At 37.6% G+C, this 23,939-nt stretch overlaps 1 protein-coding gene across 1 annotated transcript in view; it reads left to right on the top strand.

The window, feature by feature from the left end:
• TLL2 (tolloid like 2) overlaps positions 1 to 23,939 on the top strand; it is a 156,209-nt gene that overhangs the window by 15,340 nt on the left and 116,930 nt on the right. The window contains exon 2 of the mRNA XM_031956177.1: positions 19,109 to 19,219. Within this exon, the coding sequence (XP_031812037.1) occupies positions 19,109 to 19,219 (111 nt within the window). The remainder of the gene's footprint in view (positions 1 to 19,108; positions 19,220 to 23,939) is intronic.

The raw sequence follows: 23,939 nt of genomic DNA, 5'->3' as shown, positions 1-23,939 counted from the left end.
CAGATCAAGGCATATTTTTTCACTTACTTTATTCTTTCTTGTACTTTTCCCTGTTTTGATCTGTCTTCTTGCACAACTGTTATTAATATGGAAATGTTTTACATGATAGCACATGTATAAACTTTATCAAACTGCCTCCCATCTTGGGAAGAAGGGAAGGAGGGAAAGAAGGAGAAAAATTTGGAACTCAAAATCCTGTAAAAATGAATGTTAACAATTTTCTTGATATACAACTGGAGGAAAAAAGAGTGTTAAAAAAGGATAAATGCCAACAGTTTCACTACTAATAAAAAATGGGGATCAAACATGTGTGTGTTTTTAAATTATCTTAAGTGCTAGAGTTTCTAAAAAAAAAGCAAATTTAAATTTACACTAAGAGCACTTCTTCCTATGCCTATAGATGGCTTTGATTTCTTAATCTAAACACTGCCTATTCATATCCTTTGACCATTTATCAATTAAGAAATTGGTATTTATTCTTAAAAGAAAAAAAATTCAAATGCACACTATTTAAGTAGTTATTTGTGGACCAGTCTGGAAACCCACGTACTATGTGGAACCTTTTTTTTTTTCATGAGAGAATTTCAATTAATGAACACTGAACAAGGCTCTTAGACCTAACCTTCAAGAAGTAGAGAGGTTAATGGTCCTGGTTTTTTACTCAATCTAATTTCACTTTTCCACTTATGACTTCCCCCTTTCTTAATATAGGTGTCTCACCAACACAATTAATTAAAGTGAGAGTGGAATGGGATAGTCTTTGTTCCCTTTTACCATTCCAGATTTTCTCACTCAGTAACCTCTCCTTCTTGGAGGTTTTATTCCATATTTACCACTCAATAAAAATTCTGATGATTGTTGTCTACTGACCTCCAGGATATCCCCCTTTTTTCCTTAGTGAATTCAGTGCCTGCCTCAGCTCTTGTTCTCATACTAGGGGACTTCATTATATATAATTAAAACTCTTTCATATACTCAACCTCACAGTGCCTCAGTGTACTAATTTAATTTCCCTTTGATTTATTCCACCCCACTCAGCACAGGGATGGTTATACTTTTGACCTTCCTGTCACCCACAAATGAACCACTTCCATTATCTCTGAAATTCCCTTTTATTATCACAATCTGTTGTCACTGTACCTCTTCTTCTGGCTTATCACCTTTTACCTGATTCAGTGACACTGTGCTCTTCAATCTCTCAGTCTCATCAATTCTTTCCCTGGTGGTCACCTCACCACTAGCTACACTTTCCATCCTTCCCTATATTCCTGACTTGGTGAGTCAGTTCAACTTCACAATGACATTGTTTCTTGAGTAATCTTGTCCTCATATTATATTTCTGATCCTTGTCAAGTCTTAGTCTTGTCTCACAAGTACCATCAGCTGCCTTTGTTCCTGTACAAATGCTGTTGAATAAAGGTGGAGAAGATTATGGAACTGTGCTAAGTGCACTACAAAGTTATGTCATATAACTTCAACTGGGCACTCACTGCTGCAAGGAAATTCTTTTATGCCTTCCTAATTATCTTACTATTCCATTCACCACAATGATTCTTCTACATCTTTATATTTTTCTGAAATCTTCCAACGCTCCCCCACCCTTTGTCCTCTCAGCTGAAAATCTTGCTTCCTATTTTACTGAGAGGAAAATTGAGACTATTTGCTGAGAGCTCCTTCTTCCCCCTTCCTCTTTATTTTGTATTACCTGGATTCCTTCTTTTCCTGCACTCACACAATAAAGTGGTTTTTCTTCTCACCAAGACAAACTTCTCCATATGCACAAGTGACCCTATTCCATTCCATCTTCTTCAGCAGACTATCCCTCCTACTCCCCAACTCTCTCACTTAATTTTAATATATATCTATTCATTGGCTGTTTCCCTATTACCTACAAATCAAAAACTCCTTGCTTGCTCCACCAGCCCCTTTACTTGTCATTTCATCTTCTCTCTCCCTTTTGTAGCTAAACTACTTGAGAAGGCTGTTTATAATACATGACTCCGTTTCTTTTCTTCTCATTCTCTATTTAGCTCTCTACATTCTAAATTTTGACCTAATCATTCAACTGAAACTACTTTCTGCACAGTTACCAATGATTTCTTAATGGCCAAATCTAATAGCCTTTTCTCAGTCTTCCTTGTACTTGACCTCTCAGCAGCCTTTGACACTGGATTGCCTTCTTCTTGGTGCTCCCTTCTCCACTTTTTAGTGACACAATTCTCTTTTGGTTCTCCTACCTTTCTGACCACTCTGTCTCAGTCTCTTTGCTGAACCTTCACCCAGTTCACACCTGCTAACTATTGATGTCCCAAAAGAATCTGTCTTAGGTTTTCTCATTTTTTATCTCTCCATATTATTTTACTTGATGCATTTAATTATCATTCTCTATGTTGATGATTCTCACCTGTATTTATCCAGCTCTAACCTCTTTTCTGACTTTATCTCACGTCTCTAATTACCTATGTTAGATCTTACACACAACTGGATATTCCATAGAAGTCTTTAACGTAACATGTTGAAAACTGGACTAATTTTCTCCCCTCCCCCAATTTCCCTTTTACTGTTGAAGTTACTGCCATGCTAGCAGTCACCCTGGAGCACAATCTGTGATCACTTTTGAATCTTCACACTCTCACCAGCCTTCCCCCCCACCCCTGTAAATTCTCTAATATCCAATCAATATTTTCACTGTTGCAAACCCTTATTACTTTATGCTTGGGTCACTGTAATAGCCTGCTAGTTGATCTCTCTGACATAAATCTGTCCCTGTTCTAGTCTATCCTTCACTTGGCTGTCAAAGTAATTTTCCTCAAGTCCTCCTCCCCAACCCAAAAAACTTCAGTGGCTCTCTCTCACCTCCAGGATCAAACATACAATCACAGCCTTTCATGACTTTCCCTCTTTCCCCTACACAGACCTTTCCAGGCTTCTAATACCTTACACATTCTATATATTCTGAGATCCAGTGACACGGATTTCCTTGCTGTCCTTGAACAAAAAGCTCCATTTCTAGACTCTGGACATTTCCACTTGCCGTTTCCTAGACCCTGAATCTCCTGGCTTCTGACTTCCTTGGCTTCCTTCTAGTCCCAGCTGAAATCCCACCTCCCACAGGAACCTTTCCCAATCCCCCTTAGTTCTAATTTATTTCCTTTCTTACATCTAATTTTTACTTCGTTGTATGTAGTTATTCACCTATTGTCTTTCTCATTAGAATGTGAGCGTCTTAATTTTTCTTTGTAGCTTTGTATTCATAGCTCTTAGTACCTGGTAGCTACTTAATGTTTCCTGAATGGCTGAAAATTGATGAGGATCTTTGGTTTTTTTTGTTTGTTTGTTTGTTTGTTTTGGAGGGTGGTCATGGTATGCAGCGTGGAATAAAGGGAGATAAAAATATTCCTGTAATACCTGGGGTGGAAGAGTGTACCAGAAATCAAGTTGACATCACTGTCGGTAGTAGAAGGGGAAAAGGAACAATAGTGGATAGAACTTTGATCAAGATCTGGATTCCAGTTCTTAGCCATATGCCTGTAGGCAAACTACTTTACTCTTCTAGGCTGTAAAACGGGAACAGTCATAACTGCACTATTTTGCTCTATGATACTGTAGCAAATGTTCATCGGCAACTTTGTTATAGAAAAGGACACTTTTTAACAGGTAGAAAGGTAGTAAGATGTAAGCTCAGGGTATTTCCAGTGCTGACCACCAGGTGGCTCCATCAACCCAGATCACCCAGCTTTCTGTTTGGGGGTTCTGGGGGTCGCGTATAGTTTCCTGATGGGACGGGAAGGTGAGGTTCAAATGAGCTTTGGCATAAATGGGATGCTTACAAATGGAGGCTTTGCAAAGGGATGCCCGTAGTGCTTTCTTCTTTCACTCCCATAGGCACATAGTAGGCTCTCTGCAAATACTTGTTGAGTGGCTAAAACGTTGAAAATATTATATAATTGTCAGATGTAACAAGCACATTACAGGAATTACGGTTCCATGAGTGTGTATCTACTTGATAAATACTTTGGTGATAAAGGAAATGACTTCAAGGAATACACTTTCCTCTTAGTAAGTTAGGGGACTATGGGTGCAGAATGTGGTATACACTGTAGGACATGGCCGCTGGGCTGATTTTCTTGTTTTTCTCTGTTACAAGAGAAGGCTCGCAAGGTCGGTGAGTCTATCTGGAAATGATCATAATGTAAAGTCATCAATAAAACAAGCAAAAAATAGATAAATATCACAATTGGCCATTCATTGATATTTATATAGACATAGAAAAGGAAATGGCCTTGAGTTCATCCCATCTAAGGAATAACTGAGGGATGTTTAGCCTAGTGAAGACTCAGAAAGGCCATGATAGATATATTGATGTATTTGAAGGACTGTTATGTGGGAGACAGATTAGACTTGCTTTGTTTGGTTCCAAGGGGAAGACGCAGAAACAATGATTGCAAAAAAGCAAATAAAAAAAAGTGAATTTAGTCTTGATATGGGGGGGGGGAGCATCTTAATAATTAGAAGTTTCCAAAGGTGAAAGGGGATGCTATGGAAATAGTGGGTCTCCCATCACTAGACTTTTTCTTCTTTTTTTTTATTTGAAGATTAGATAGATAATATTATTTCCTTTCTTTTTCTCTCATCACTGGAAACTTCCTTTTTTTTTTCCTTTTTTTTTTTTTTTTTTTTTTTACATTGAAGATTAAATGGGTTGTATTATAATTTCCTTATTTTTCCCTCACTTTTTAAACCAATTTTATTTTTTAATAATAATAGATTTTTATTTTTCAAAATACATGCAAAGATAGTTTTCAACATTCAAATTAATGAGTGACCACTTCTCAATAGGTTGTGATGAGAATTCTTTTGAGGCAGCTGGGTGGTACAATGGATGGAGTGCTAAACTTCAGAAGACATGAGTTCAAATCCTGCCCATGGCATTTACTAGCTATGGGTCCTAGACAAGTCTCTTTACCTGTGCCTGCTTTAGTTTCCTTATTCCCTCTTATGGGGGGACAATAATAGCATCGAAAGATTATTGCGAGAGTCAAATGAACTAATATTTTTAAAGTACTCTGCAAAACTTCAAGCACCAAATAAATACTAGTTGTTGGGGTGAGGTATGACTTGGACTAATTGGCTGCAGAGGTTTCACTCAACTCTGAAATTCTGTGATTCTGTGGGGAAAAAACCCCAGAGGGGCAGGTAGGAGGCGCAGTGGATAGAGCACCAGCCCTGAAGTCAAGAGGACCCGAATTCAACTTCGGCCTCAGACACTTAACACTTCCTGGCTGTGTGACCCTGGGGCAAGTCACTTAACCCCAGTTGCCTCAGCAAACAAACAAACAAACAAACCCCAGAGAAATAATGTCATGTAATCTAGCTGGTCACAAGGCGGTGTAGTAGACAGAGCACTGGCTTTGGAAACAGGAAGAACTGAGTTCAAATCCAGTCTCAGACACTTCTTTAGCTGTGTGATCCTGGGCAAGACACTTAACCCTGTTTATCTCAGTTTTTCATCCATAAAATGGGTGCACATTAGATTAGGAAATGGCAAATTGCTCTAGTATCCTTGTCAAAAAAACCCTCCATGGATTTTGTGCTTGGCGTCATGTTAAGTAAGACATAATTCAACAATAATAATCTATTTAAGCATCAAAGTGGGGACATACTTGGCATGATCCTCTGCAGTCACTCTAGCTTTCTCTCAATAGGATTGGCAAAGGTAAGAATAATTTAGATGATCTCTATAGTCACTTTCATATCTAAATTAATGGATTTATGAATCTTTCATTAAACAATTATAAAACTCTTCCGACAGCAATGTCTCAATGACTCCAGCCTCTCTTATTTCTTTTTTTCTTCAATTGTATTTTATTTTTCCAAATACACATATCGTTTTCAACATATACTTTTGCAAGATTTTGAGCTCCAACTTTTTCGTCTCCCTCCCTGACAGCAAGCAATCTGACACATGTACAATCCTTTTAAACATATTTCCATATTTGTTATGTTGTGCAAGAAACACCAAACCAAAAGGGGAAAAAACACAAGAAAGAAAAGCAAACAAATAAATAAAAGGCAAAAATACTATGCTTTGTTCCATATTCAGTCTTCATAGTTCTATCTTTGGAATTAGATGGCATTTTCCATCCCAAATCTATTGGAATTGTTTTGGAACACTGTATTGCTGAAAAGAACTAAATCTATCATAGTTGATCATAACATAATCTTGTTTTTGCTATGTACAATGTTCTCCTGGTTCTGCTCACTTCACTTCGCATCAATTCATGGAAGTCTTTCCGGGCTCTTCTGAAATCAGTCTGTTCATCATTTCTTATAGAACAGTAATATTTCATTACATTTATATACTATAACTTATTTAGCCATTTCCTAATTGATGAGAATCCATTTAATTTCTAGTTCCTTGCCACTACAAAAAGGACTGCTACAAACATTTTTTGCAAATGTGGGTCCTTTTCCTTCTTTTATGATCCCTTTGGGATATAGACCCAGTAGTCAGCTTTGTCTATTTCTGATCTGTCTTTTATACAGCTGAAAGAATACCTTTTCTAATATATAGGTATAGTCAAACACCCCCTTACTGTTTATAGGAGAAAGTACATACTACTTTGTCTGGCATTTAAGAACCTCAATGGTGTAATATCAACCTTTCCACTCTTCCTTCATTCTATCTTATTGCTTTAAGTACAAACTAAACTGGACTACATGTTCCTCAGCCTTGTCCAACACTCTTCTACCTTTTCTCACTTCTGCAGGTTCTCCCCACATACATGAAACATGTTTCCTTCACATGTCTACCTTTTGAAAACTTTTTTATTCCATTAAGACCCAGCTCAGGTGCCATGTCCTCCATGGAATACATTGTTTGAAAATTGGAAGGGACTTCAGGAGCCTTCTAGCCCAAACCATTCCATAAAGGAATCCTTGTTCCAACAATTATGACAAGGTTACTTAGCACTTGCATGAAATACTCCAAGGAGGGGTGGGGACCAAGCATCTCTCCAGGGAATCTATTCCATTTTTGTATGGTTCATCTTAGAAAGTTTTCCCTGACAGTAAGCTTAAACTGGCCCCTTTGCAACTTCCATTCATTGCTCCTAAAATCTGCCCTTTGGGGCCAAACAGAAAAAGTCAAATGCCTTCTCCATGTGATGTCTCATCAGCTATTTGAAGATCATTATCATGTGCTCCTGAGTCTTTTCTTGTCTAAGTTAAACGTAGAGAGTTCCTTCAACTAACCTTAAGGGCTCTTTTTTTCATCCTGATTGTACTCTTCAGGAAACTCTAGCTTATCCATTTTCTTCTTAAATTGTGATGCCCCAAATTGAATACAATCCGCCAGATGAGGTCTGAGTAAGGGAGATTATGATGAAATGATCACTTCCCTATTCGTGAAAGATAGCTCTGTCTCTCTTAATGCAGCCCACATTCATATTAGCTTTTTTGGGTAACACATCACACTCTTCTATTATGATGAGCTGGCAGTTCACTAAAACCTCTACATCTTCTTCAGTATAATTGTTTTCTGGCAAAGGATTGGAAAAAGAGTGAATGTCCATCAACTGGAGAATGGCTGAACAAGTTGTGGTATGTGAAGGCAATGGAATATTATTGTTTTGTAAAAAATGATGAACAAGCTGATTTTAGAAAGGCCTGGAAAGATTAACGTGAACTGATGCTGAGTGAAACAAGAACAATCAGGAATACATTGTACACAATAACAGCAAGAATGTGCAATGATCATCTATGAAAAGCTTGGTTCTTTTCAGTAGTTCAGTGAGCCAAAGGAATCTCAATAGATTTTGGACAGAAAATGGCATCTGCAACCAGAGAAAAAACTAAGGAGACTGAATGTAAATCAAAACATGTTATGTTCACTTCTTTTGTCTGTTTTTTGTTTTTTTGTTTTTATTTCTCCCATGGTTTTTCATTTGCTCTGATTTTTCTCTTCTAATATAATTTATAAAACAATGTGTATTAAAAATAAGTAAACTAAAAAAGAATAAATGGTTTCTCTCCATGTCTTGATTATTTTATGCTTATGAAATTGATTTTTTATGAAAGTGATTTTTTTTTGGCACCCAAGCAGAAGACTTTCTATTGGTTGAATTTTATCTCATTAGATTCAGCCTAATGTTCACTGGTCTAAAGCTATACCTAACCTGTTAAAATGTTTTTGGATCATAACTATTGTTAACCAATCTTCCCAACTTTGAGTTATCTTTAGATTTGGTAAATATCCCATTTCTGCCTTAAAGTCATTGCTAAAAATGTGAATGAGCCCTGAATCAAGCCTGGATCCCTAGGATTTCCTGATAAGGATCTTATGTCACCCATCTAATTATATTATTGCCTAATCTATATCTCTCCATCTGCTGCACAAAAATATTATGAGATATTTTATCAAAAAGCTTTGCGGAAATCTGGATTTATTGTATCTGTTGTATTCTCCTCATCTGATGACTTAGCAATCTTATCAAAAGTGAAATAAAGTTAGGTTGACATGACACATTTTTGGAAAAGCTATGCTGGATTTTTGTCATCATAATCTCTGCCAATTAATATCTTTTAGGTTTCCCCCAGGAATTACAATTAAGCTTACTGGTGCATAGTTTGTAGACTCTGTGCTCATCTCTCTTGTTCTATCTCTCCCTCTCTATTTCTCTTTCTCTAATTTTTTTGCTCTCTCTGTGTCTCCATCTCTAGTCTGTTTGTCTTTCTGCTTGAAGTAGGTGTATTTGCCCATTTCTAGTTTTTCCTGATTATGCAAATAATTTTGACAGCATTCCTGATAATGTTTTTATGGGAATGTGTCATACCTATTTTGTGTGTATATGATATATATATATATATATATGTATATATATATATATATATATTTCTATTTTGTGTGTATAAGATATATATATATCTATATATCTATGTATGTGCGTATGTATGTATTTTAGTTAGTTGGTGAGTTGTCTATGCATCCACATTGATCTTTTTAAAAATATCCCATATAATTTCCCAATTACAAATAACCCAAACCTAGAACCATAGCCAAGGTAAAGCAACTAGGGCTTTTCTCCAGGCTGCTGAATTTATAGGAGGTAACTTAGAATATACAGGTTGTTCACAGCAAAAAACCCAACAAAGTTCAGCATCGTGATCAAGAAAAATCAAGTAAATTAGGAAGCTAATGAAGAGAGGAATGGAATGAGCTCCTTCAGTCTTCTGTTCCACTCCCTTCCCTACTGATAGACTTTCAGCAGTAGCTTTACACTCATGTCTTGGGGTTTCTATTTCCTTCCACAGAAAAATATGTTGATGAAGACATACTTTGTTCCCTTTTTCTAATATGATTTATGACCTTTATGCAAGAAAAAATGATATTTTTGGCTCTTCCCAAGACAAAATGTATCCAACTTATGCCGGAATTGAGAATTTGCTCTATAGCATTCCTAGCAAGTGGAGACAACCAATCTAGTCAAGTTGGGAATGAATAGAATTCTCAGAATTATTAGACAAAAGGAAGTATTTTGAGATTGATTGAGCAGGCTCAATCATTCAGGTCATGTGGGGCTTTGTATAAAATAGCTAACACATTTAGTATTTCATTGACAAGGCAGAAGAGATCAGCTCCAGCCAATTCTCTAACACGTAATAGTTTGTGGGGTAGGCTGAAGAGGAAGGGAAAGCTTTCTGTCCCTTCTCTCACTATTACCACTTATTTCAGTACCCTTTGATTGTTCAGTTTATTAGGTGTATTCTCACATGATAAACTTATTAGCTTACTAGTACTTCAAATGGAGTGGGATGGTTGATTGATTCAATCAACACTCCCTCAACCTTGGCTAAATTTTAGCTCCTTTATTTACTTACAGCCTATAAAAAATATGTATTTCAGTTTCCTCATCTTTAAATAAGGGAGTTGGACCAAATGGATTCTAAGGTACCTTTCAGTTCTAGATAGATGACCCCATGTTTCTCTACCACTAGAGGGAATTGTTACTGCTTTTGGCTTTATCCTGTTATTACTTTACTTGCCAGGAAATTGAGAATTTCAGAAAATTTCTTCTTCAGGAGAAGAAGTCTTTCAACTAGTGGTGTCAAACTCAAAAAAGAATTGGAGGCTGTTTGAGCCATATGTAAGGATCCCTGAAAGCACATATCGATTTAGAAAACCACATAATAATATTATCTGTGTTTTGTTATATTTTTATTAATTTTGTTAAACATTTCCCAACTGGTTTGGGCTTTGCCTGGGAGTGTTGTAGGCTGCTTGTGGTCCCTATGGGCTATGAGTTTGACACCTCTTTTCTAAGCCATTATTGTTCCTTTTTCTCCCTCTATGACACTTCTCTTCTAGGTCTTAGAAATATAGATTTAGACAGTAGTCTAACAGTCATTAGAGGTCATCTATTTCAGTTCCATTTTACAAATGAGGAAATTGAGGTCCAGAGAAATGAGTGCTTTTATCTGAAGTCCCACAGTAGGATTGAAGCAAATTCCCTTGACTCCACCTCCATTATTTTTTCCACTGTACTTTTCTGTTCTTTCTTTTACTTTGACCTCAGGTAACCAGAAGAACATCAGTTTCTGTTCTAATTTCCTTGGTCCCTATCATTTTGGATGCTCACTTTATCTGGGTCTCGGTCATGCCCTACATTATAGCCTAGTGGATAGAGTTCTGAGCTTGGACTCAGGCGACCTGGGATCAGATCTCACTCCAGATATTGACCTTGTGATCATGGACAATTCCATTAAATCACCAAAGCCTCAGTTTCCTTGTCTGTAGAATGGAAAAGAAGCTAATAGATATTAGCTATACCTATCTCATACTACCTATCTCATAGGATCGTGGTGATGAAAATATAGCGTGTCTCAAAAGTCTTCATGCCATTAGAAGTTTTATTAACTTGTATGGCTTCAGACTATAAAATTTTGGGGACACGAAATATTTTGCAAACCCTAAAGAGCCAGAGAAATGAGCTATGGCTCTCTGCGGGGCCTGATGAACTGAGAGGAGCTTAAAAGGATGAATTCTCCAGATCTGGCCAATTAGGTCTTAGTGAATCAGGGAAACTGAGCCCCAGTAGGTAGGATGGCTCAGAGAATCTTATCTTTCCCCCTCCCAGTTTCCTTATGTCTGTGGCTAATGGCCACTCCATTTAGTAACCACAAATCCGCAGAAATGTTTTCCTGTTACCATAGTGATTTGTTTGCGCTTCTGTGTGGTTAGTCAGGGTGAGCTGACAAGATCTGGCAGGCTTCGGGCCTGCCATTTAATATGGCCCATCTGCCCACAAAGATAACATGCTTTCTCCCTTAACTAGGACGGTCTAGTTACTTGCAGGCTCGTTTTGTCTTCGGTATCTGCAGGGGCCCTTCCTGCCCCAAGAGATCCTTTCCCCAATCACCCTTCAATGGCTGTCTTTATCCCTGAGGAATCTCAGGACCTCCCAGTGGGGAGGCCCCGCAGAGGCTCTGGTCCAGCTCCCACCAGCACAAGGAGCCCCTCTATAGCCTAGCTGACCAGGGGCCATCTGACCTTGACTCCCTCCTCCCACTCCACCACCTCAGGGATGGGAACACTCCCAAGGCTGGCTGCTCCACTCTGGAAAGCTCTAGTCATTAGGACCCGTTCCCTTATCACGAGCCTGATTGTTCTATTCCTATTCCTCTTAATTTTGCATTTTGGGGCCAAGGAGAACAAGTCTGATTCATCTTCTTTGTGATTGCCCCTTCCTTATGTTGATTGACAAACAGCAACAACAGTGATAATACCATAAGTGGTAGACATTGACACTGTGCTTGACAAACATCAATTCACTGGATTCCTATGACAAACTGCAAGGTGGGTAATATCTTGTTTTGCTCCTTTTATTTAGGCTCTTGGGTCTCTGTTTCAGGGTTCATGTATTTTATTTTTCATTTTGTGGCTGATTTAATCTCGGATGATTAAGTCAAGGCTCTGCCCTTAGCACCCTCAGTGCGATTCATAGGATGATAGATTTAGAATTGGAAGAAACATTAAAGGCCAATCAAATCTGGTACCCTTATCTTATGTATGGGTAAAATGAGGCACATAGAAATTAAGTGACTTGCTCAGATTCACGCAACTAAGTCATCTCTGAGGCAGGATTTGAATCCAGGTCTTTCTGATAACATTACCAAGTGTGGAATACAGTGAGAAGAGTGATATGGATACCTCCAGAAGACATTCCTGGGTAGCAATATTGCTTAAGGCCTGGCTTTTAGAAGGTCAGGTTTAGAAGGTAACATCTTTAACTATAAAAGGGACTCTCTAGTATCCAATCTGGGTACATCATCCTATTGGAGAAGGGTAAGGATATTTTTAGATCAGACATTAGATTTCTGCAATATAAGAAACCTCTATGTTGGGAAATTCTCATGACCAATTCAGATAGGTACCTTCCTTACAACTGATAATCTCCTGTAGTTTTACCTGACACTGAGTCATTTATCCAGAGGCATACATTCTGTGTCAGGACTTGAACCCACATCTTGACTCGAAGACCAGTTCTTTATTATTATTAGAACAATATCCACCACAATCATGCCAGAAATAATACTTTACCTTCTCTTTTGAGCTCTTCATTGCTTATTGCAGCCTTGTGCTGTAGACTCTATAATTATAGTGAGACAACTGAGACTGGGAAGTCCAGATATGAAATTCAGATACAAGATCTGTGGGCTCCATGTGCAGCTAGCATTTCTTCCCTGGTACCTATAGCTCCATTTCTTGGAATATGAATGTATTTGGTATCACATGCTGCTCTTCCCTCCCATGTTGTAAATGAAAGAATGCTGGAAGCAAAAAGATAAAAAACAATATAACTCCTTAATTCTCTATTTGGAGACACATTAAAAACAAACAAACAAAAACCCCCCAAATTGGAAGCATGTGTTCAGGAAGCTACCAATTTTTATGGTCTGACCTGTGTTACAATGCATGTTATTGTAGCTGTTATTACTACTCATCAATTTTATATTGTCTACATTTAGGGAAACTGAGGTTCCTTTTCAGAATCAGCACTAAGGGTACAGATTTACTTGTATCCTCTGAGTCAGTTTAGAGATCTGTGAAGTTATGTTGGTAAGGGGTTCACTTCATTGGTGGGTGATGCTTAATAGCTTCACATTTGTGTATTAGGATGGGGTGGCTTGGTTGATTGACTCCATAGACACCCCCTACCTTTACATACACACACACACACACACACACACACACCCCGAACCCTATAAACTTGCTATCCTCAGTAAATTGGCCAGGGTGTACTTTGGACACACTGTTCATCCTGCTATCTTTCTTCCTGCTGATTTGCATTCATTTAATAAGTTGATATTTATTAAATTTTTATTTATTTTTATTTAATTAAATTTAAATTTAAATTAATTCATTTATATAAATAAATTTAATTTAATTTAATTTATAAATATTTATTAAGTGACTAAAATGTGACTAAGGTACTGTACTAAATGCTGGCTATACAAAAGGAAGCCTTCAGGTTGCTCATGATCTAATGGGGAGACAATAAACATTCCTGACACCAGAGCTGGGATTTGTTGCAAAGCCTCAATCTCCTATCTGCCCTCATGTTCACCAGTTTCTCCATTCTATTTAATATAATTGGTTCACATCTTTCTTGAAATTCACTCTTCTTTTAGTCTCTCTGATACTGTAGGGCTTGAAATCAGAAGATACCATATAGGGTTGCAGCTCAGCCCCTTATATCTTTGTGACCTTAAAGCAAGTCACTGACTCCTCTTGGAGCTTCCATTTTGTCATCTGTCAAGTGAGGGAATTGAACTTAATGACTTCTGAGGTCTTTTCCAGTTCTCAGTTTTTTTGGAGAGATCTTTCTCTGTTTCTCTGTGATCCTGTTATCTTATAGTCTGATTCTTACTTTTATGGTAATTCCTTTTCTGTTCCTTTATTAACTTCTTTTCCTCTTCTCAGATTTCTTCAAGGCTTAGAACTCAGCCTTTCACTCTCGTCTCTTTACACAATAGAAATATTGAAGTTATTAGGTATGACACAAGGGGAGAGAGTAGAAGGGCAAAACATGAGCAAGGAAAGAGACTCACTCTCATATCTACCAAGTCATCAAGTCCATTTGTTTCTTCCTTAACAGAAAGCTCCCATCACTCCTTATCTTTTTATACCTACTGGCACTACCCTTGTCTAGATCCTTGTCATAACTATAGCTGCAATTTTATTCCAGTTAATCTTTTTACATGTTGCTTTTTGCTGTTTTTTCACCCCCAGAATAATTTTTACTAAATTTGTTTTCATGATATTGAATCTATGCTTAAAAACATACATTGGAAGGGGCAGCTAGTTGGTGCAGTGGACAAAGCATCAACCCTGAAGTCAGAAGGACCTGAGTTCAATTTTGGCCTTATACACCTAATATTTCCTAGCTGTGTGACCCTGGGCAAGTCACTTAACCCCAATTACCTCAGCAAAAAAGGAAGAAAACATACGTTGGATTCCAGTTTGCTTGGCACATGAAATCTAAGCTTGGCATTCCAAAAGGCATTTTTAAAATAACTACACAACCTCTCCTGGCTGGTAACAGTTCATCCCACTTGAACTCCAACTAGACTTTCTAGACTGATTTCCAATTGCTCTCCCTCATGCACTCTTAACCCCAGCCAGGACAATTACTTGTCCTTAGACATGAAATTCTATACCTTTGAACAAACTGTTCCTGGCTCTTGAAGTGTTCTCCTAACTTATCTCTACCTCTTAGAGAATCCTTAGTTCCCTTTAAGTTAAGGTTCAGCTCAAATGTTGCCTCAGTTAATCAATCAGTAAACCTTGATTAAGGATCTCTTGTGTGCTAGATAGTCAACAAGTATTTATTAAGCACTTACTATACATCAGATACTGCATTAGGTGTTCAGAATGCAAAGCAAAGAACTAAACATTCCCTGCCCCTAAAGTAGCTTACATTCTGCTGGGGGAGACAAATGTACGTGAAAGACAGATTAAAAGATATATAAAACATTTTTTACAAATATGAGTAGAAGTGAGTAAAATGTAGGGAGCCTGGGAAGATAAGGAAGTGTTGTGAAGGGCTTTGAAAGCAAAGGATCCTGGAGGTCAGAGAGAGCTACCGGGATTCATTGAGTAGGATAATGACAGTTAGACCTGTGTTTCAGAAAGCTCACTTTGACATCTGAAAGGCTCCAGTGGAGAGATTTGAACAGGGAAACCCCCGCCAGCAGCTATGACAATAGTTCAGGAGTGAAAGGATCAAGATCTGACCATGTAAATGAAGGGAAGGCCTTTTCAGGTGTCCCAGGTGTAAACATCCCAAGCTAGAGCTGTGACGTCGGCCACGTGGAGGTTCCATACTAGGATCGTGGGACCATTAGGAGACAGGAACCGAGTCCTATTCTGTGCCAAGCAGGCTCTTATACCCACAGAAAAAGATCAGTGGAGATCATATTTTTGATGCATTAGAAAGAAGCAACCAAGTACAAAAGTGTACTCTCTCTGAAGGGAGAGAACCTGGGATTGAATCCCTGCTCTGTCACTACCTGTGTGCACTTAGCTCAGTTCCTGCAATACAGCAGGTGCTTAATAGGGTATAGTCTTACTTCTATATATATATCTATGTATATAGATATATATGTAATATATCTATAATTGTAGCCTTCTCTAAGGTGGGACAGAGAGGGAGAAAAAAGTGAAAAGCACATAATGGAGAACAAAAGAAAACAGCAGGATGCACAGAAAAGCTGGGTAGCTTTGAAACTGTGTAGTATTTATTACATAAAATTTCCAAAAGTAATATAAATTTGTTTTATATTGAAAAATCTGTGTGCTGCTGTGTACATGGGAATGTTTTTCCTCCCCCTTATTTTGTTTTTAAGTTTAAAATAAATGAAATTAAAAAATAAATAGTTATTGATCAACTATTGATTAACCTTGAGCAGATTGCTTAACCTCATGAGGCCTCAGTTTCCCTCTCTGTGCCATGAGGGGCTGGCCTAGGTGACTTCCAGAGCCCTTTCCAGCATTTAGTCTAGAATCCTCTGATCTTAAGAGAATTTTGTAAGACCTGACCTGCATTTGTTCAGGGCATTAAACTCCACTTCATATTTTGAAGTGAAGCCGCCTCTTAGCCCAGCAGGGCAGCCTGCCCAGCTGGCACAGGGCCATTTTTCTGGCATTTGACCCTCTCCCAGTGAATAATGCATGTGTTTCTGGGAGTGGCCTTGGGAAGGTCTTATCCAGTATTCATAGCTAATTAATGGTCCTTGTTTAGTTATGGTGACAATGGCCCCTTGGATGCAGAAGCTATCTGAGAGGTCTGAGGTGGATTACATTTTGATGCCTGATGTGTGTAAGTATTCCATTGAGAAAAGGCCCAAGAAGCTCAGCTGGCTCCTGAGATAAGAACTGGAGCTTGGAGCTGTTCCAGGAGTCCGCTACAGTGGAGTCATGGCTGGTCTGATTGGACCATTTGGGGCACGTTAGAATGTGGTGAGTTTGGTGTGTCGTTCGACGGAGGTTAACAGCCTCTGATCCCTTCCCATTACTGAGTGACACTCTCCAGGGCCAGATGTGGGAAAAATAACAAGTGACATTTATATAGCCCTTTACAGTTTACAAAACACTTCAAATTTCTCATCCTATTAGATCCTCACAGCAGCCATATTATTTTCCAGGGCTGTTTTACACAGGGAGAAACTGATGCTGATAGGTAGAATGATTCACAGAAGGTTGTAAAACAATTAGACAAAGACGATGTATTCATGAAAATTCGCAACATTTGCTTCTGTTTGGTTTTTTTCCTTTCTCAGGAAAAAAATCCTTAATGGATCATAGGTCAAGAACTGTCACTTTGTCTTAAATTTGTATCTTTGTACCTAGCATAGGACCTAGCTATGTGCCTAATAAGTGCCTAATAAACCACCTAGAGATAGGTGGTTTATTCTAAATTTCTCATAATGAGGTATTCTGGGGTTTTGAATGATGATTCCCTTTGTGTGTGAGGCTGTGTTGTGGTCCCAAAAATCACACTTTAAAGAGAAAAACCCTCTTTGATTTTTTTTTTTTGCTAAAAGTTTCAAGAATGTCTAACAAGAAACCTTGCATTTGAGAATAATTCAGAAGTTTCTGTTTTAGTGATTTATCCAGTGCCAGTTATGCTAAAATTCAAGCTATCTGGTTGATTTAATTAATTGTTTTCCACAAATAACTCACTAATTTCTACTTGCCAAAAGAGTAAAAGTATTGTCAATACCTTCTAAATTTTGGTACCCTGGAATAAAGCTTCTGTTATCCTACTCTAGTAATGGTTTTGCCATAGAATGACCTTAGCTTGTATAATCTGTCAGGTGATAAATCAAGGCCCGTAGATGGATATTTATAATACATTTTCTCAGATAAGAAACATTTATAGTATGGCTTTGTACAGACGTTGAGTTTGAAGTTAGAAAGCCTAAGTCATATCCTAGCCCTGCTACTTAGTAATAGTGGTGATTATATCTTAAGACTTCAGTTTCCTCATCTGTAAAATAAGGGGGATTGTACTAGGTGTTCCTTTCTTTCTCATGTTCACTTTTCCTAAATGTAATTATTCATTCAATAATTAACTAGTTCATTCATTAACAAAATTATGCAAGCTATTTGTCTGTTAGCAGTGTTAGTAGTCCCCAATAAAAGGCATATTTTTTGTGGCTAGAAATTTTTGGTTTGTCTTTTTGTTTCCATATCCCTAGCACTTAATTTTTGTTGGATTGGATTGGAATTTGGGGTTTCTGGAGAAAAAGTCCTGTATAAACCAATATATTAAATGAGAATTTTAAGGTTGAATGTTCATAATGATATTCTGTTCAAATCACTTCAGCAAACATTTATGAAGCAACTATTGTGTGCAAACAACTATGCAGGGGAGACTAAAACAAACACCAAAAGTTCCTCCCCTCTAAAAGCTCACACTCTACTGGGAAATATACCTCCAACACAAAGAAATAAATGCAGCTCAGTGCTCAGAGATACCTCAAGGAGGAAGTAGGGAGAGGGAAGTTTCTACTAATGGTTTTTCATGACCCTTGAACCCTGCTTTTTCCTGGCTTTCCTCCTACATCTCTGACTGTTATCCTCTTCTATCCACTTCTTCTTGGTCTTCTTTGTTGTATCACTGTCCATGTCCCACTTGCTATATATGGATATTTCCTTCAGCTCTGTACCCTTTCTCCCCCTCATTCTCTCTCTCAGTAGTTTCATGAGCCTCCATTGCAGATGACTTTTCAGATCCATATATCTCACCCTCTTCACTCCCACACCACCAATTTACTGGTAGACATTTTTACTTGTCTGTCCCAAGGCAGATTAAACTGAATATGACCAAAATTGAATTATTTTTATTACAAGGAAAACCAATCATATTGAAATTGAAATTAAGTTCTCTATCTGTATGTCTAGAGTGAGCTGTTTGATGGCCTAGGAGTTACAATTGTCTATCAGTCAGTCAATAAATATTTGTTAAGCACCAAGTCTGTGCTAAGTACCTGGGGATTTTAAAAAAAGGCAAAAATAATCGCTGCCATCAGGAAACATTAATAGAATGTTATTAAGGAAGACAACATAGGAACATTATCTACATATATAAATATATGTATTTATATGCATATATGTATACACACACAGTCAATGGAACATAATCTTAACCGAAATGTCATGAATGGTTGAAGGGTGGGGAAGGGGGTTAGAGGGATTTGGATTGAATTTGGAAGGAATGCTGAGAGACAAAAGGGAGGTGGTAAATCATTCCAGGCAAAAAGGTTTGAAGGCAGGAAAATGGGAGATGGAGGGTCACCTGTGGGGCAGTAGTCTGGGTTAGCAGCTGGGTGGTCAAGTATGTGGAGAGGAATGAAGTAAAAGGAGACTAGAAAGGTAGGAAAGGGCCAGGTGTACCCAGGTCTTTCTGACTCCAGGCCAGTTCCCCATCCATTATGGGAGAGTGTCTTTGAGGACTAAACTTTCTTTCCTGGTTTGTGTTGTGTCCTGTGTCCTGTGTTGTGTCAGAAGTAGAGAAAATTAATTGGTTTATAATTTTTCTTCTAGTTGTCTTTTGGGGAGATATTGCACTAGATGAAGATGACCTGAAGCTATTTCATGTTGATAAAACTATCAATTCGTCCACACCTTCAAGACAGAGAACCGGACACAACACAGGTAAGAGCCAAAGGCATCTTGCTACAAGAATCTCAATTTTACCAGGCAAAGTTAGAGAGGAACAGAAGCCTCAGTGGCTAAAGTCGAGCTTGAAAATTTGTTTTGCTGGTTTTTCTGCCTATCCAGCTGCAGAAATGTGATCTCTCAATAGTTCGATTTAACAATCATTCATTAAGCATCTGCCATATACGAGACAAAAAAATCTCCATAAAGGTTGCTTTCCAGGATGATAGTTGTTGGCACTGGGCTGATAGCATTACCATTCCCAAGACTCTTTGGTTTACAATCCTGAGCTGACTCCATCAGTTTCTGAAGGAGATAGTGGTGGTTTGATTAGCTTGGAACATGTAAACTGGCTAAAACTGTATTTGGACTAAATTCTATTTTGGGAACAGGTGCAGAGTACAATCCCATAATAAGGCATAATTATGCTAGAAGGGGCACTTTATATCGCAGATCTTGTGGAAGACCATAAGTCAAGGTGCCAGGGATGGAGTTTGCTTAGGGACTACAGAAAAGAAGTTCCTCTCCTGGGGAAGACTCACAGTTTTGTGTGTGAGGAAATCCTCATTTGCCCTGTGCTAGTTTTTTATATATTCTTGTGAGAGAAATTTCAGAGTATAATCATCAGGCAATGATACTTCTCAAATAATGCATATTTTACTTTTTATATTACTATATTACGTTTGCTACCTCAGTAGAATGATACTGTGCCATTATCTAAGGCTATGACTCTGTGATTTAGATAACACTGTTAAATACACAAGGCTGGAAGAGAGGACAGGATTAGAACAGATCACTAATGAATGTGGAATTCCAAGTGAATAGCAAGACTCTATTAATTAAGAAACTTTAATTACCTTAGAGCATACATTGCTATACCCATGGATACCTATATAAATACAGGCATTAAGACACACATATATGTTAATTTTTTCATTCCTTTATTCATATATTGGACATAATACATCAAGCCCAAAAGAGAAAGTTCATTGGGGCAGATGAGGGGACAAAACCCCCGTGGCCTCATGAACAAACTTCATTCAGAGCAGTCAATAGTTTCTATTGTGATTGTGGCAGTCTTTGAAAGAACCAGTTTTGTTGGATTCTTTTCTGTAGAAAGTCCCAACAGATTTTTCTTATGGGGTTTTTCTTAGCTAAGCCTATATTTTTTTTGTTGTTGGTATCTGCTAAGTCTTGGGGAACCAGTTTTTCTATCGGAAAGTTTTATTTTCCCTTTCTTTGGTGGTCTTTCTTCTTATCATCTTAGATATTCATCTATTTACAGTCTCAGGATGAGTAAAAATCTTTACTGAGTCCAGTTCTCACCTTGGAATGACTATTTGTGTGTAAAAAATTAAGATTCTTTCTCTTCCTTGACAATTCAGTCACTTGATTTTATTTTCACACAAACTCACAGATTTAAACTGTACATTGTATAGACCCCCATGTTTTCACTTTCTTTGATATAATTAATCCAGATTTTAACTTGCTGTAACTTGCTTGTTCTGTTAATATGATAAGCCCCTTCAAACCCACCACGATTCATTGTGGAGCTGTTAATGAGGCATTGATTTTACCATTGCAATGATTAATGGGTCAGCTCTTAAAACCTATATTTTGCAACAACTGTGCCACATCAGCAGGAATTAGCCCTTGAGAGCACAAGGGGGAAATGCAATTTCAAAGGCACTGGGTCACAAAGATAGAAAAACTGTCTCTTGAGAAATGAAGGCAGGTCAGGAAGCTTAGCAGGTGAGGTATTGGGCAGTCAAGGTCGAAATGTGACCAGTAGCAGCAAGACTCACTTAATGCTAATCATCAATAAACCAATCTTTTAGTAATTATTAAAGATCTGCCATTAGGCCTTTTAGTGACAGAAACAACCCCAAAAGACTATAAATTTCAAGACAGGAGCTTATTTGCATTGGTAGAAGGAATTTCTTTTTTTTAAAAATTTTATTATGAAAGCTTTTTATTTTCAAAACATTATACATAATTTTCAATATTCACTTCTGCAAAACCTCATATTCCAGATATTTTTCCCTTCCTTCTCCCTACTCCCTCCCCTAGAAGCAAGTAATCCAATATATGTTAAACATATGCAATTCTAGAAGAAATTTCTTTACCTATGTTCACTATACCAATAAAGTGACAGATTTAATTTTTTAAGTGCCTATCATTGTACTAGGTATTTGCAATTTGAAAATGAAAGTAAAACAGTTCTCTCTCTCTCTCTCTCTCCCTCTCCCTGTCTCTCCCTCTCTCTCTCTTTTTTTTTTTTTTAAAGAAGCTTCTTTCTAAGCCAGAGAATTTTTAGGTGGATTGAGCTCTTTATTATGTCTTCTGCCTAGTGCAGATAGGATGTTGAGAAAGTATATCTTAGGGGGTCAGAGTAAATGGAATCAAAAGAGCCAAGCTCTTCTTTCACAAATACTCCAGCAAAGATGAAAAAAAGATAGGAACTCTGTATATATATATATATATATATATATATATATATATATATATATATGTGTGTGTGTGTGTGTGTGTGTATATATATATATATATATATATATATATATATATATCAGAAAAACAATAGAAAGTTTATTTACCAGTACAGCTCCATGCAAAGATACAGTCAGAAGTCTGCAGACACTAGAGAAGGGATCCTTATAGAACAGCCTTTCCCAGTTGTCATGGAAGCTGTCTAGATAGGTGAGCCACTGGTAAGCCCAGAAGATCTTGAGCCTGAAACTGGGTACAGGAGGCAAGAAATGGAAACTAGAACTTGGGTTAGTTAAGGACAAATGGTAATTATACCTGTCTTGTTCTGGGATCAATTCATGGCCTAAGGCCTAGAGAGCAATGATCAGGGGACACTCTGGATTTATCTAGCCCAATATGAACTACTCTGGGTATACAGATTGCCCCCATTGCAACATACTGGCTATCTACCACAGAGGTCCTTAGAGAACTCAGTGCTCAATGTCCAGACCTTAGATAATATAGATAAGTACCAAAGAAAGCCCATTCCTTTCAGAAGTACAAAGAACTTCATTCAAATATGAAATCCAAATTCAAGAAGAAAATGGAAAAATGAGTAAGCAGGAAAAAAAATGATAAAGAAATATTATAGGGCAGCTAGATGGTGCAGTGGAGAAAGCACTGACCCCGGAGTCAGAAAGATCTGTATTCAAATCCAACCTCAGTTATTTAACACTTCCTAGCTGTGTGATCCTGGGCAAATTACTTAACCCCAGTTGTCTTGCCCCCACTCCCACCCAAAAAAATATTATAGAGCAAAGAATGCTCAAGAAACAAACTTAGAGAAGAAGAATTCCATGCCATTTACAAGTAAAGTCTCAAAGAAAACCACACTTTTGCCATAAATCTTGGTGTGATTCTGGAAGAAATGAAGCAAATTAAAAATGTTAATAAAGGATATCCCAGAAGTCTTAGTACAGTTTTAGGCTTCAATTGCCCATTAAAGCTTAAATATATTTTAAAAAGTCAAATAAAATTGAATAACTTGTTAAAGATCAAAAAATGCACTATGATTTTTGCGACTCCTTAGATAAATGAGTTGACAGTTTTAAGAGGAAAGAATTGGAAGGAGAGTACATTCTTTAGTACAGGAGATGCAAAATCTTATTCAGATAATGATCTATTTAAAAATTAGATTGGATCAGGCGAAATTGAATTAAATTGATAGAATGAAAAAAGTAGAAAAAAATTCTATAAGGAAAGTCATCCCAGGAGAACAGAGCTCTCAGAATCACACAATCTAAGAACTGGAATAAACCTTGTGGTCCACCCCCTACGTGACTTAGAATCTCTTCTGCAATATCTCCAACAGGTGGTCAGCTACTGCATGAAGACTTCCAATGAGGTAGAACACATTACTTTCCAAGTCAATATGTTTCACTGTTGAACAGCTCCAGTTGTTGGGAATTTTTTCCTTACTTCAAGCCCAAATCTTTTTCTTTGCACCATCTCCCACTGCTCCAAATTCTATGTTCTGGGACCAAGAAGATTATGTCCATTCCCCTTTCTGTGTGATGATTCTATAAATACTTGTTCTTCATTTGTTTGTGATTAATTCTGTGATCCTATAGATTAACTATCCTTGAAGTTTTCTTGGCAAAGATGCTGGAGTGGTTTGCCATTCCTCCTCCAGTTTTATGCAGACAGGGGTTAAATGATTTGGTTAGAGTTGTGTGACTAATAAGTATCTGAGGTCAAATTTGAATCCTGGTATTTCTGAGTCTAAGTCCAATGTTCTATCTACCTTGCCAACTAGCTGCCCCCTCGTGACACTTAAGGATGTCCTAGGTAGAATGAGTTACTTTGGGAGATGGAGTGCTTCAGCAGAGGCTAAGGGGTACAATTCATGGTAGAGCCCTATTTAAGTTACTGACCTCTGGGTTCCCTTATAACTTGAACATTTAGTGATTCTTTTCCTTACAGAATTTATCCTTGTCATGTTCTAACCTTTAAAACCTTGGGTAAGGTAACTAAAGCCTTGTGTACTAGCTACTTTATATAAGCAGGAAGTTTTAAGCAATTTTAAAGTTTCTCACCCAGTGTTCTTTTCAATGTTTCTCTGTATATTTGAATACATTTTTTTTTTTGGTTTTGAGCCATTCTTCTGCTGTTTCTATGGTTAAACCTCCAAGGGTCTTTGGTTTCCTATCAATAAATAGAAATTTCTGCAATGAGACACATTCTGCTT

Source organism: Sarcophilus harrisii, chromosome 2 (assembly GCF_902635505.1).
Source record: "Sarcophilus harrisii chromosome 2, mSarHar1.11, whole genome shotgun sequence".
Lineage (NCBI taxonomy): Eukaryota > Metazoa > Chordata > Mammalia > Dasyuromorphia > Dasyuridae > Sarcophilus > Sarcophilus harrisii.
The sequence above is the reverse complement of the archived record's forward strand: the minus strand, read 5'-3'. Positions and strand labels throughout refer to the sequence as shown.